Source organism: Ammodytes marinus, assembly GCF_949987685.1.
Source record: "Ammodytes marinus genome assembly, chromosome: 22".
Lineage (NCBI taxonomy): Eukaryota > Metazoa > Chordata > Actinopteri > Uranoscopiformes > Ammodytidae > Ammodytes > Ammodytes marinus.
Genome location: NC_137226.1, coordinates 16,211,512 through 16,226,550, shown reverse-complemented (window position 1 = coordinate 16,226,550; position 15,039 = coordinate 16,211,512). Strand labels below are relative to the sequence as shown.

At 42.8% G+C, this 15,039-nt stretch overlaps 1 protein-coding gene across 1 annotated transcript in view; it reads right to left on the bottom strand.

Annotated features, from left to right (window-relative positions):
* Positions 1-13,283, bottom strand: part of syn3 (synapsin III) — a gene marked incomplete at its 5' end in the record, with an annotated part of 94,936 nt that extends 81,653 nt beyond the window's left edge. Inside the window, one exon of the mRNA XM_080051261.1 lies at positions 12,817-13,283. Coding sequence (XP_079907387.1) covers positions 12,817-13,283 — 467 coding nt within the window. The remainder of the gene's footprint in view (positions 1-12,816) is intronic.
* Positions 13,284-15,039: the final 1,756 nt, after the last annotated feature.

Sequence of the window (15,039 nt, the reverse complement as noted above, 5' to 3'; positions counted from 1 at the left end):
ATCGTGAATCTAAGGACAGAGAAGGCTGTATTGCTAGCCAATACAGATTGTTAAGCCCACTGAGGCAAATGGATATTTGTGATATTGGGCTACATAAATAAAAATGATTTGATATCATTTTAGTTACAGGAGTACTAAGAACACAGACCATGAGTAGCTACTGTAAGTGGGTGATGCAGACTAATGACCGTGTATACTGACGGATTTAGCTCCAAATTGATTTCCTGCTGTCGGAGCTGTGTTGGGGAGTGCCAAGATCATGATCATTACTACAAAAATCAGCGAAAGTGTGGCGTCCTAACAGCAAATGATGAAATACAGAGTCTGACCATGCAGCAGGGTTTTTAGGAGAAGAGGCCTTCATTTGGAGAAAATTACATCTTAACAAACGTTCTTGCTCTTATTTAACAAAATTGTTAATTGACATTGATAGAATAACTTGAAAATCCCTTTCACCGTGTGGATTTAGAATTCTCCAACGCACGTTTTCAGCCATTTTATTATTTAACTGCATGGCATCATGGGTCTCTGCTTCGAACTCTCACCCCTTGCAGGCTTGGGACAGCTAACAATCTGTCGAGGGCTGCAGGCTGAAACTGTGTATAGCGGAGGATCTAGGCTACATGCTGGAGGCCTTCTGTTACTGGGACAGGCTGCCTGGGATTTAGAGTGTGTCTCAACCTACTCGCAACCAAAACACATTTTAATTTTTGCAGCGTTTTTCCTCTGAGCCTCTAACCATACAAGCCTCTTCATCCTCCACTTGTCTTCTCCATGTCCGCCTCTTTGCCTTTAATGTCCCTTCATCTGTCCTTTTAGGTCCATTCATTACCGTTCATTACGACCACTGTGGGGGTTCGGGTTCTTAACGTCTCCCAGCTGTTGTAAAGTTTTGGGTCTCTCTAGCTGTCTCATTCTCTGTAATTTTGAAAGCTGTGAATCCTCGGCATAACTGACCTACATACCATGACAGGCAATGCCCCCTGTCACCCTGTACCACCACTACAGAGCGTGAGGCGGGACGCGCAGGCTCACTGCCTAAAAATGACTGGAATGCACTTCAAAGTATTGCAAAACATGTCGTCACTCAAGAGTGATCAATTTAATTCACAGGCCGCTGGGCTCTCTCTGGTTTGAACAACTCACTGCTTTGTCTGTGTTCAAACGTAAACATTGAGCTCCGCAAAGACGTCTGGGCTTTCCGTCTCCCAATGGTACACACACCCACATACACACCCACTACATAAACACAATGGAGATGATAATTCTATTTTTTCACCATGAGAATATGTTGCTTCTTTTGTTTTACTCCAAGAGGAAATGTATGAGTCATGTATGTGGACAAAACCAATTGGCCCTCCGGGGTGTTTTTACAGTTCTATTTGTATCCACCCCGATAAACCTGATGTTGCACTAATACTGCCGAGTTAACAAAGGATACATTCTATGCTAGACACATGATTTTACACGATGATGACATTTCCAGTGTGTTGGTTTAGCTCATGTTTTCTCCTATAAAGCAAGATTCCCAGTATTAAGAAAACATATGATTTCATCAAAGCTATTGCCCGTCAAGGCCTTTGCCAATGACAGTGGAGTCAACTGTGATATGGGACACAGTACAGGGGATTTGGCCATTCCAAACTGGAAAGATACATTTTAAAAACTGTGGGAAAATGTTGTCATTTGCAAGAATAGCTCATTGTCTTTGGGCACATTTTGTCTCTTTGTCTAGCACAGCACCTGTCAATCAACAAATCTATCTGCACCTTCCTATCAGTTTTTTTTGGTCAAAATCTATGCCGATTTGAGCTGAATACTTTGACATTCAATTACAGGATCCCTATGAGGCCAAGACAATTATTTTTAACATGCTTTTTAACAGTGTGAAGATGTCCCACTCCTCTCAGTTTCATAAAATTATCCGATCGGACATGAATGAGATGTCGGAATGGACCTTCAAAAACTGAAATCCAATCAAAAGACATGGACTTAGACAAAACTTAGTTGTCCTGATTTAGTACAATAATGTCTTTACCTTTCTTTTCTTTTTTAAACTAGATGTGGTACTTTGAAATGTCCGACTGCCCTGTTCATAATGGATTGATACATGCAACAAGATACCTGCCTCTTAGATAAACATGAAATGAAAACCTTCTTCATATGGCTTAGGATCTCATAGTACTCTGCCAGGTTCATGAACGGGTAAACACTTTGCCAGAGCGGGTCTGAATTGAGCAATCAGATGCTCATATCATTCAGAACACAGTGCAAACAGACCTGACAGCTTTTTGGCAAGACTGAGAGGGAGAGGGAGAGGGAGAGGGAGAGGGAGAGGGAGAGGGAGAGGGAGAGGGAGAGGGAGAGGGAGAGAGAGACATCGAGGCAGAGAAAAGGAGGGATTGACGTCGGTGGCCGTGATGCTCTCGGAGACTTTGCCTCAGTGCTGTGAACTGCTATTGTGCATCAGTCATTGCTGGAGGCCAAAGCCTGTCAGGACAGAGCAGCGTTTCCCGGGAGACCTCAGCCTCTCTGCTGGAATGCCCAAGAGGAAGTTCAACCCCGATGCAGGGAGCGATGGATGGACGGACAACCTCGCCCTCCGCTGTGATACCTTCACCGGGCCTTTTCAATTCACAAGGAACTGCCCTGTCCAACACCCAGCCTCAAGTCTTTCCACAATATCGAGTGATGAGGTGAAGATGTATTTAGTTACATTGGTATTTATTCTATAGTACTTCTTTAGCTTCCAACAGGTGCATTTCCAGCGGACACCCACTATATTAAAAGAATGCATAAGGCTGTAAGTTTGTCCGTTCTGTGCTAATGTAGAAAAAATGACCACCTCACTCATATCATATAGATATAAAAAGGCTCAGTCCTAAGGTATTAAAAGAACCATCCTTTATTTTCAAGTGATTACACACTAATTCAAACCTACATATATGAATATTATTACATTTCTACCAAGTCTGTTCTGAAAAACAGCCAATTCCCTTAACACACCACACTTTTAATGCCATAGGACATAAGAGATTTTGAGTTTATTTTTCATTTCCTTTCATAAGTTCCCTGCTATTACCATAATATTTCTTAAGAACAATATTGAGTCAAGCCATTTGCATCACACCAGCTGGACCGGTGTGTGTACATTGGATGCTGGGAGACAATATGTGGTCACAGTTTATTGTGATAACTTATCTGGTGGGCATTTGCCAACACAATACAGTTCAGTTGTGCTGTTGCTTCAGCTGTCTATCAGGGGGTTTTCCTCCAGATAAAACAGCTTTGTTGGCTTCTGTGGCTCCAGTCAAAGCGGTGACCACTGATGGGATAAGATCAATGTTGATTTATGGAAATGCATGAAAAACACAACACATCTGTTCAAAAGGCTGACTGCTGGAAGACTGGCGGAACACCACATGGTGGCTTTAGAATGTAAAAAAACAAGATTATATATTTTTGGGATGACTACAGGGCCGTCAAGTCAAATAGAAATTTGGCCAGTGGGGTTGAAACTTTTTATCTTGACAGCACAGTGATTTCAACAGCCAAGCAGCACACAGACAGACAGTATACCTATTTCCTCATGTTCTACGAATGAACAGGATGCCTAAAAGCAGGTTTTACGTTGACCATGAAGCAAACACTGTGATTGGAAAAGCCAACACCCTGGCAGAGACACGTTGCCAAAGCAGCAGCCAAATATTTTGTCTTCTATTTATTTATTTTTAAGAGCTGTGCTTGTCACAGGGAGGGCGGAGCTTTCACAAGCTGCTTCTACCTGTACCTTTGAAAGTGGCCCCTGACATTCCCATGTACAGTAACTCTCCAATTAACGTTTGGAGAAAGGTCTTGGATTTTAGAGTTACTTTTTGAGCTCTTGGAAATGATCTTGAGGGCAGGCTTTAAGAAGTTTCACCTCGGTGTTATCTTTAACAAAGGCAAACATCACAGACCCTCTCAAAGCTAACATCTGTGATCTCTCGCATACAAAAAAGCCCACAGAAAGGGCGGACTTGGAGATAAAACAAAGTGCACAATCTGCTGCAGGCTGAGTAGCTTGGATCATTGTAGAGAAGCATTACTGTTTTCTTCTTCTGTTTATACCAAACCAATTTAAATGTCTTTGTGTTCCAGAAGAGAGCATCTAGACAGAGTGTAAGGACCACAGTGCAGCAAACAAGCTCTATTACTGGAGTCAATATGAACTGGCCCAATGATGCTATAGCCACTAGATACCGGCTCTCACTGCATTGAAGTGATTGGGGAACACCCCAGATTCTCAAACTTTATGTTCAATCAATGATATACCTTTTTGCTTGATTACAGTCTTGTAACGGTGCACACCTGTCTCTTCAAGCTCATGCAGTATATTTGCCTCACAGCTCAATACAACCCCTTTTAAAACTCCCCAGTACCTCTCGGGGGTGGGTGGGTGGGGGGGGGGTCAAAGTAATGGCGTCACAGAAGTCTATGTAGTTCTGGAGTAAACAACACCAAAGTGAGTGCAGCTTTCTTTGGTGGAAGACAAGAGAGCCAGTCTGAGTTATATGTTCTATTCCAGTATGAAGAATGAAGTTTGGGTAGGTCGGGTTGTAGGATGGCCTAGAGGAAGCGGGGCCTCCCAGTAACCATGAGGTCTCTGGTTGGATCCCCGGCACCGGACAGGAGGGTGTTAGTAGTAAAACTAGTGGTGGCTGCTATTACATCTACAGTGGCCACCATCTCTACCATTGTGTCCTTGAGCAAGGCACTTTACCCCAAACTGCTCCAGGAGCGCTGTACTATGGCTGACCCTGCGCAAGCGAAAAAGACAAATTTGATGTACCTTGTATAAATTGACTTATAAAGAAACTTAACTTAAGATGATAAGGGAGAAACACTGTGACTGTAGGCAGAGATGAGATTACCTGCCCTGTCACAGTCAGCTTCAAGATCAATCCTAAAAAGGCGCCTTAATGCAGCTTATACATTTATATAAGAATGACTTTAGTGTGAGGTTGACTATTTCAGTCTGTGTCTGTGGCTGCTGCTGATTTCAGGACATCTGTAAGCTCAAACACAGCAAGTGCTGGTTGTTACAACCACATAAAATGAGCATTTCATACAAACATCAGAGGCTGTCAAACATCACCACCTGCTGGCCACTACCCTTCACTTCTACACAGATATAAAGCCTCAAGAGAACTAACAAGCATTTCACCTATAGCTGAAGTTGACCTACAATGCCACTCTGTGGCAAGAAAAGGAACACGCTGATTTACAAATAACAAATCAAATCAATTTCATCTAACCTACACAATTTAAGATAAATTCAAATACTATTGGACCATCAGAGGTCCATACCACAAAACAATGCATGGGTTTTTTCAGCCATGTTTCATGGGAACCCGCAGCATGACATACACCAGGTAACAACTTCCCTCACTTCTCATGTCTATTGTTTATGCTCCTTCAGAGATGCACCACTTTTAAAAGGGGCGCATAACAAATGTATCAAATAAAGAAAAGAATAAAGAAACTAGGGCTATTTTTCTTTTGTCATCTTGGAATGAGACAGAAAGCATGATTTATACTAGAGCTTTGGAGTGTCAAGTCCACCAATAGGAAAATAAATCTATTAAAGGTGCAGTGTGTAATATGACATCATCAAGGAAGTTCTACAAAGTTCTAGAATGCAACACTCCCTGGGTAACCCCACCCCTTTAGAATAATAACAGAAGCTACAGTGGCCTTCAAGGACAAGAACAATTCTGAATTTTAAACAATGCACCTGATGACATTCCAACTATGACACTTTCAAGATGGCGGCACTAGGCCTTGGTCCAAAATATGCAGAAATATGGACATATATGAGACCCTTTCTAAGGGAAAAAATTATAATTCAAAACTTTTTTTTCAGCTATTATGCACTAAATTAAATGTACTTATGGATATTATAATTACTTTCTACAAAATCTGCTAGGAAATAAAACCCAAAATTCTACACACTGCAGGTTTAAAAAGGAAAAAAAATAGTAAATGGTAAATGGACTCCACTTACAGTCAAGTGCGAAAGTTTGTGAACCCCTTGAGCCTTTTGGAATTTTATTTATTTTAACCATTATTAATTCATTTTTATCAATACCAGTATTTTTTATATGAAATAACAGATGTTTGTTTATCAATTCAACATTTTTATTTTCCAGAAATCAATTGTTAAAACAGATAAAACAAATTATTTGACGAATGTTGTATGTGCAAAAGTTTGTGAACCCTGAGCTGCATTGCTTAAATCGAGCAAGGTAAACACAATCAGGTTGGCCAAATTGGTTGATGAAATAGACCAATGTAATGAGAGATCTTTAGGAAAGAAATTGGGCGGCACTAGATAAAACAGAGATAAAACCAGGTCAGTTTAGGCTCACCAAAGTGAACCCATACAGGTCAGACATGCTAAAAGGGAAACAAATCTCAGAGGATCTCAGGAATAGAGTTTTGATGTTACACATTTGTCTGGGGACAGTTATAAATTCATAAAAAAAAATTTGAGCTCAATCGGTCCACCGTGAGGCAAATCATCTACAAATGGAGAGCTTTAAGAGTGACTTAACATCTGCCTAGAAGTGGACTTCCTTCAAAAATATCCTCAAGCGCCACAAGAAAAGTGATTTTTCAGGTAAAAGCCAACCCAAACATTACACCTGGAGATTTGCAGACAATTTGAAACCACCATTATTCACTTGGGAGAAGGTTCTCTAGGTGGTAGGCAGAATTGCGTTTTTGCCCAAACATGGCGGTTTTGGTTATGACCAAACAGTTCAATTTTTGACTAATCTGTCCACAGAATAAGACTTCAGGTATCTCCAGGTGCTCTCTGGCAAAGTTGTGACAAGCAGTTTTGTTCTTTTTTGAGAGCAGAGGCTTCTTCAGCAACCATCCCATGAAAGCCATGTTGACTGAGTTTTCTTCTTATTGTGGAACCATGCACATCTGTCCCAGATGCTGCAAGAGAGGTCTGCAAATCACCAGATGTAATGTTTGGGTTGGCTTTTAACTGAAAAATCACTTATCTTGTGGCGCTTGTGGATATTTTTGAAGGAAGTCCACTTCTAGGCAGATGTTCAGTCACTCTTAAAGCTCTTCATTTGTAGATGATTTGCCTCACGGTGGACCGATGGAGCTCAAACTTTTTTTAAAATAATTTATAGCTGTCCCCAGACAAATGTGCAGCATCACAACTCTATTCCTGAGATCCTCTGAGATTGTTTCCCCTTTTAGCATGTCTGACCTGTATGGGTTCACTTTGGTGAGCCTAAACTGACCTGGTTTTATCTCTGTTGTATCTAGTGCCGCCCAATTTCTTCCCTAAAGATCTCTCACTACATTGGTCCATTTCATGACTCAATTTGGCCCATCTGATTGTGTTTACCTGCTCCATTTAAGCAATGCAGCTCAGGGTTCACAAACTTTTGCACATACAACATTCGTCAAATAATTTGTTTTATCTGTTTTAACAATTGATTTCTGGAAAAGAAAAATGTTGAATTGATAAACAAACATCTGTTATTTCATATAAAAAATACTGGTATTGATAAAAATGAATTAATGATGGTTACAATAAATAAAATTCCAAAATGTTCAAGGGGTTCACAAACTTTCGCACTTGACTGTATATAGCGCTTTTCCCTGGTTTTTCACAGACTCAAAGCGCTTTACATTGTTTTGTACACATTCACCCAATCACACACACATTCATACACCGATAGCAGCAGCTACCACGCAGGGTGCAAGCTAACTATCGGGAGCAATTCGGGGTTCAATGTCTTGCCCAAGGACACTTCGACATGTGGCAGGTAGGCGGGGGATCAAACCTCCGACCCTGCACACCAGAGGCAAACTCCCTACCCACTTCGCCACTGCCGCCCCAGTAAGGCTCAGTCAATGTAGACTTACAATATAATGCACTTCAATATATAACATATTACATTATATCCAATAATATTACATTACCACAAATTATGACCTAATACTACTTTCGCTTTGATTCATGTTCTGAAACAGCATCCGATGCTTCCTTTACTCTCTCTTTATAAAGTGACTGAGCTTCTTTAGGTGTTCTTGAGCGATGACGGTCCCTTAGTGTATGTATGATCCTCTGATGGCTCATTGCAGACACACACCAGGATGGGAAGATGAACGGGCCCTTGAGGGATTTCAGCCAGCTGGATTAAAGAAAGGAGGCTGAGAGCAATGTTGGTGCTTTTGAGGCGGCTGTCAGCGGGGCGCTTTAATTGAGTGATAATTTTAAGACCCCGTCCTCATCTCCCTGCTGAGCCTCGGAGACAGGCATACGGTTACACAATGATCCAGGATAATTGCGTAGATAAATTCAAAGGGTTGGAAATGGCGAATAACAGCTTCAATGAGGTCGATTTACCAGCAAATGTCAGGCAACAGAAAAAACAATTTATGAAATGGGAGAGCGGTGTATTGATTCAGGGAGACAAATAGGATAATCTGGCTGCCGCATGTCTTGCCCTCCAACTCTGGGAATCAATTCCTCCACAGTGTGCAGCGAAAAGACGTGCCGAAAACAGCCGCCAACAGGCATGTGTGTGCTGACCCCATCTCATCTCATTAGGGTTCATTTATTCTTCTGTCATTTCCAGAGCAAAGGACATTCCAGGTGTTACCATGACAATTTGTGTTCAAGCAGAGATCTATTGTCTAAGCCTGCACTAGCCAAGGATGCACCAACCTGTCATAACAATAACCAATCCGTCATAACAATAACTGATTCCTTTCAAAACCAAAGCAAATGGAATGCTTTTGATTTAGCAGGCGTTAAAAGAACCCTCAAGGGAAGCAATGTAAGAAGTGTGAAAACTGAATGTTTCACACCTAGGCCGCAACATTTCTTAATGTGCTAACTGGTTTTGACGGCTAATTAGCTTACCAACACTAATAAGATGCCTCAGAGGCCACATGTTAACAGAATATTTACAATACCAGATGCATTTAAATGCCTTCTTGCCAGGATTTAGATGAGAAGATTGATACCCCTCTCTCATGTCTGTGCATTAAGTATAGTGTTTGAGCAGGAAGGTGGTTAGCCTAACTAAGCATTAAGGCTAAACAGGGGGAAAATCCCCTTTTTCAGTCTTTATGCTAAGCTAACAGCTTCCTGAGGCAAGGTCCATACTTAACACACAGACATGAGAGTAGTATCAGTCTTCTTGTGTATTTCTCAGTAAGACTGGGCCTACACTCCAAAAGATATAAACGTGTTCATTTAATGACTTACAACATATAGGCTAGGGCATGTAATGCAAATAGGTTGAGCCCATGGACGTCGATTTGGCTAAACAAGTGGGGGGGACAAACAGGCATTCTGGAGTGCATTTTCAAAAGTGGGGGGGACAATTGATGATAATGATATTATATAGTACTGTTTATGCCTAGACTGCTTTGTTTTTTGTGGGCGGGCTTTCCGCACCGAGCAGGTAGGCCTGAGGGGTATACTACGAAGCGAGATTAAGGGCTGAGCGAGGTCTGTTGAGTCTAAAGCCAGAGTTTTCAGTATCACGAAAGGTGGCTCTCTTTTTACCTGGCTAGATCACCGTGGTAACAGAGGCTGCAGGGCTAACCTGCTCAGACCAGTTTTTGTTTCAGAGTTTGAGCTTAAATTCGGCTCTTAGAGCGCTGCCATTTAAGGAAACTACACATTTTGAAATCCCGCGGACCTGACTTTATTGTCTGAGCGATACTTCTTACTGAGTAAACTGGTTAAATCAGTAAACTTATTGATCAGTAAGTTAATGAACGAAACGAAGCCGTGACATAAGGCTTACAGCAGAGTGAACTGTAACATCGCGCTGCGGCTTTTTGCCACATGCATACAGTTATTGATGCAGAAAATGTTAAATAGCCTAGACTGTATGCAGCGCTACTCTGCTCTCATCTCAAATGGTTTTACCTGGCGATCTACACACACTGGCTCTTAATAAAGCGTTCTATAAAATCACAGTTTGCAACATTATTTCACTGTAGGCTTCTTTCTTTTCATCAGTAGCGATTACAGTTGGGACGTGACAGGTGACAGCTGTCACAGTTCGGACATCGCTGCAGACTCACAGGTTAAGCTTCTCACAGTAGATTCATATTTGTCCGGAAAATCCAGACTACATGTTTTTTAATGTAGGCCTATTGGTATTTGTAAGATTCAAATAAAGGGCTAATAGTCTAAATCATTATGATGTGGACCAAAACTAAAGTGATTTTCCATAGGCTATTCATTTGGGGACAGTGTCAGACTCAAATTACATTCTTAAGTGTGGGACTATAGGCGTAGTGCTATAAATATAGCAACGTAGCCTATATATATTAGGCTAAATGTTATAGTGTTTAAATCCGAGTTCAACGTTTCATTGTTTTATAATGTCACGTTACGCACTGCGAGAACGATCGGCAAGATAAATAAATCATGTCCATGCTGGCAGCATTCCACTCTCCTTAGCCTATTTGCAGTAAGAGTTTTTTTCGGCTCTCTGATTTCTGCTGTAATAATTCAGACTGACAAACTCTTCCTCTTGAGTGAAGTTGGCGACACACTTTTGTTTTACTCAGCTGCTCACAATCAGTCCGTTTGTGTAAAGTTAGCGGCACAAGATCAGTCCATTGTGTGCGGAAGCAGAGTCAAATGACGGTCAAACGCCCCCTCTCATGGGGACGCGCACAGAGCCTGAAGCCGAAACCCTCGTTCAACATAAGAGGTTGATAACTTCCTTCGTGATACCGGTTAGCTCTGAGCGAGGGTAGGCCTATGTGTTATGTTGAACCAGATCAAAAAAAGAGAGCCGGGCTCTGTTGAGTTTGTTTCGTAATATACCCCTCTGGTGTGTGTTTGTCATGATGAAAACTAAATGTCAAGGGAAAGAGGCGGTGGTTTAAAAAAGTATTTCGACCGCTTATTAAGTTCACTCGTTGCTTAAAATGGTTTATTCGTTTCCCAGTATATTTTACTTTATTTATAAGACAGTTTTGTTCTTTTTTGAGTTGTTAAGTAAAGGCAATCATTTTTTGAAGTCGCGAGTGCTTGGAGATTTTTGGAAGCTATTCGAGCTGACCTCGCCTTCTTTACCCACGGCTGTACCCAAACAAAGAACAGCCGAGACGATGATACTGTCATACTTCAGAATGTATAACAGGTTTCAACATGTGAAAATAAAGTGACAGCTGCGCTAACTTGATCAAGTAGCCTAAGGTCAATATTTTTACAGTTGTGAATGATGATGCTGTATTATTCTACTTGTTAAACATGAAGGCTATTGCACCCAGATTACCCGCGCGCAAAAGTAAAGCTGCGTGTGCGTGTGTGTGTGTGTGTGTGTGTGTGTGTGTCCTTGATTAATGCGCGTGCACCCCCCCCCCCCCCCCCACACACACACACACACACACACACACCTGCCACGGACCTTCGCCGAAAGGAAGGAGAGAGAGAGAGAGAGTTAGGACCGTTACTTTGTGTATTTTCTAAGAGTTTTTATGCTATCTGAGTAATTAGTGTAGACGTGTCAGATGAATCGACACATTTATTGTGATGTTTTATTATTCTTCTGCAGCTGCAGTTGGTGCTGAACATAAATTGCAAACTGCGCGCTTACAGATGCACCGCAGGCTTAATATTCACCATTTACTTAGCTCTAATGATAAAGAGAAGCTTTATTTAAACACTGTCCATGTGACGGTGGTGATTGATTCATTGTAACTTTGTTTGCTAGATAGAATCTCAGCGGCTGTCTCCCCTCACATTAAGGCTACATTTTCTCTATAGGCACGCAGTCAGTCTTGCGACACAGTGCTGTGTTCTAATTAAACCCCGACAGGAATAAGTTGGCTACAATTGCCCCGCACGGCCACCGAATAGTCGAATCTCTGGACTGAAAAGCATAGCTGAAAAGACAGATCTGGCGGGGGGCGGCCGCTCGTAGATTCGCTCGGTCGAGAGCGGTCGAGAGGGCGACTGCGCGCCGGGCATCACTGGAGCTTCTCCCCGCTGGGAGAGCCAGCGAGTCGGGCAGGGCTGGAGCGGCTCTGCCCCCAGCTACGGCGCATGAACCACCGAAACAAGGATAGGCGGCGGCCAATCACGGTCGCGCGTGCGTGCACAGAGAGAGAGAGAGAGAGAGAGAGAGAGAGAGAGAGAGAGAGAGAGAGAGAGAGAGAGAGAGAGAGAGAGAGAGAGAGAGAGAGAGAGAGAGAGAGAGAGACCTTGACGCTGTGTTTTAATACGGCTGGACGCACTCCATGTCCGGTTTAAAAAGTGGGGGGGACAAAATGAGTCTTGACGAAAAGTGGGGGGTACATGTACCCCCCATACCCCCCGTAATCGACGTCTATGGTTGAGCCAAAGAACGCAAAGGGATAAAGTTTTTTAGAGAGTTCTCACTTATTCAGTTTAAATACTTACTTCAAACAAAGGTTAAGCTGTCATCTTCTATTTCCCTGATACTACTTTGCTTCATGGAGCAGAACTGTAGGGATGTACTTTCATTCAGCAATGATAGCAAGTGAGCTGAGATGTTCAGTGGCTTCTGGGATCCATTGTGGATTTTTCAAGGGAGCTAAACTTTAAACAAGCTAATCTTTAAACTAATGAACAAATTTGGCACTGGGAGACTATTGACTCAAAGTTCAGTTAGTTATTGGTTGAACCCGGAACTAGTTTGAGACACGTCTAGGTTGTTCTAATGCAGAAAGGTTCAAATGAAAAACTAACATTTTAAATGTTTTGTTTAACAACCCACCAACCCATATGCTACCACCACTCACCAGTCTGTGTGCTGATCGTCGATGACCAGGAGGATCTTGGGCTTGCGTATGACAGGTTTAGGTGGCTGGCTGCTTCCCGCCGAGGCTCCTTCAGCCGTCGCCGCTGCCGACTTGGCGTGTGCAGCGGCAGCGACGTTCTGGGCCATCTGAGCACTCTTCACCACGCTGGAGAAGGAGCTCAGGAAGCCCCCAGCACCCGCAGCCGGAGCTGGGCCTTTAGAAGGAGCTGGGCCTTTAGAAGGAGCTGGGCCTGTAGCCGGAGCAGGGCCTGAGGCTGGGCCTGAGGCAGGGCCTGAGTTCTGGCTCTGAACGGGGAAGCCTGGGGGCAGCCGCCTCTCTGTGGCCGGGGAGGCTGGAACGGAGGTGGATGAACCTGGAGGGGTCGGCCGCTGCATATCCATCATGTAGCCATTGGGGAGGTTGGCCACGAAGCTGCTGTCCGACAGGCGCCGACGGAGGTAGTTCATGGTGATGGGCTGGTGGGTCAGTCAGGCCAGAAAAGAGGAGGTGCGGGGGTAGAATGCCTGAAATCCTGCACAGGAGAGAAAAGAAAGGAGGGAAGATCTGTTCATTTGTTTTGTCTCACACAAAGAACATATTTTAATGAAAAATATTAAAGCCGAAGCTGTGCTAATCAATTTTTCTATCAACAATCGAAAAAATCATTACATGTAATTGGAAAGGTGTCACACGTAGGGATAAGCCAACAGAAAATCATTGCCAGCTCCCTTCATCTCTATGGAGGGTTTTAGCATCTTTGGGCTCATTGTTATGATTTTTACGACCACAACTTCACTGTTTTGGTTCAGTCTCAAAACTCTCATCAACCTTTATTCCAGAAGCAGCAGGCTTTCTGTGACTAAAACTCTAGTAAACTCCCTATACTCAACTGTAGCACTGAACAAAAGACAGAAAAAGTTAGCAACTAGCTTGGAAACGCATTGAGCAGCTAACGTGCCTGATATTGGTGGTGGAGACCAGCACAGAGTTAAAAGGAGAGTGAATGTGACACTTACAGACAGTACATCTTTAGGAGTAATAAGAACCATATCAGACAGAATGCTAAAGTTGCTCTGTTTTGCTAGATGTTTCAACAGGCAACATGTCTGCTGCTTGTTTGCTATCCCACTTGTCATATCAACTTTTGAATATCTTCAAGCAAGAATAAAGACCAACCATGAGGTGCAACAGTGTGTTCCCCATAACACGATTTCCAAATAGCCGTTAAACAAGATGACCAAGAACCTCTCTGCCTCATTTCAACTCTGTCTCTCTGCACTATCAATAAAAACATTGAAAATGCCATAGAAATTATAAAAAAAGATCACATATTATAATTGGCAAACATCAGATCTGAGGTGAAGACTCAGGCTTATTAACGCGCCAAACTAAAGCCTATGTTCTGTTATATTGAAATGTTGTAGCCTACGACAGCGATACAGCTGCAGTATGAATCTGCTTAACCTTATTAGCATGAGATTAAGTTAACCACGCAGAGTGAGACAGAACCTCGCTGGCAAATAAAGTCTGTGACACAGCAAGTAGCAGAGCAGTGACTCACAGCTTGTTCCTTTATGAAGCTCATATGGGAGAAAGGAAACAGTGAGTTATATAACACAGGGCACCCAACGTGGCAGAGGAGAGACATTCATACAGATCAACTATCAAACTGCAACTAAGAAAGCATGCTAGCGGAGGGGTAAAGCAACCCTTAAAGCTGATTAGAACTAGGCCTCTCTTATAGTAAATGGAGCATTGGTGAGATGAAAGTGCATTTCCTATCGCCTTACGTCTCAGGAGGATGTGTGCGGTGTTTTTTCGGCTGTGTTCTTTTAGTTAAAGAGGGAGGAGGCAGAGGTTGTAACAAGCCCCACAGCAGGAGGGATGTGGGGCAAATGTTTCATCTTGACAAGTTAATGCAGTTGGGACGACGATAGTCATCAGGAAAGCCTTTATATGCAGGGTGAAAGTAGTAGCTTCTGCCTGAGCATCTAGTAGGCAAGAGGCTCAACTCAGATCAGTGGATCTGACCACCATAGAGGCCGGAAGGTATTATTAGCTGAAGGAGCACTACTGATCATTGCTGTTGTAGCAGCAGCAGTGGTTCCATTTCTAACACTGCAATGATTACCAACAGAAAATATCTCATTTGTCTTGCCACCCTCCATCCACTGATTCAGAGCTCATCACCTACATTGTATGCGTGAGGGTTGACATAATATT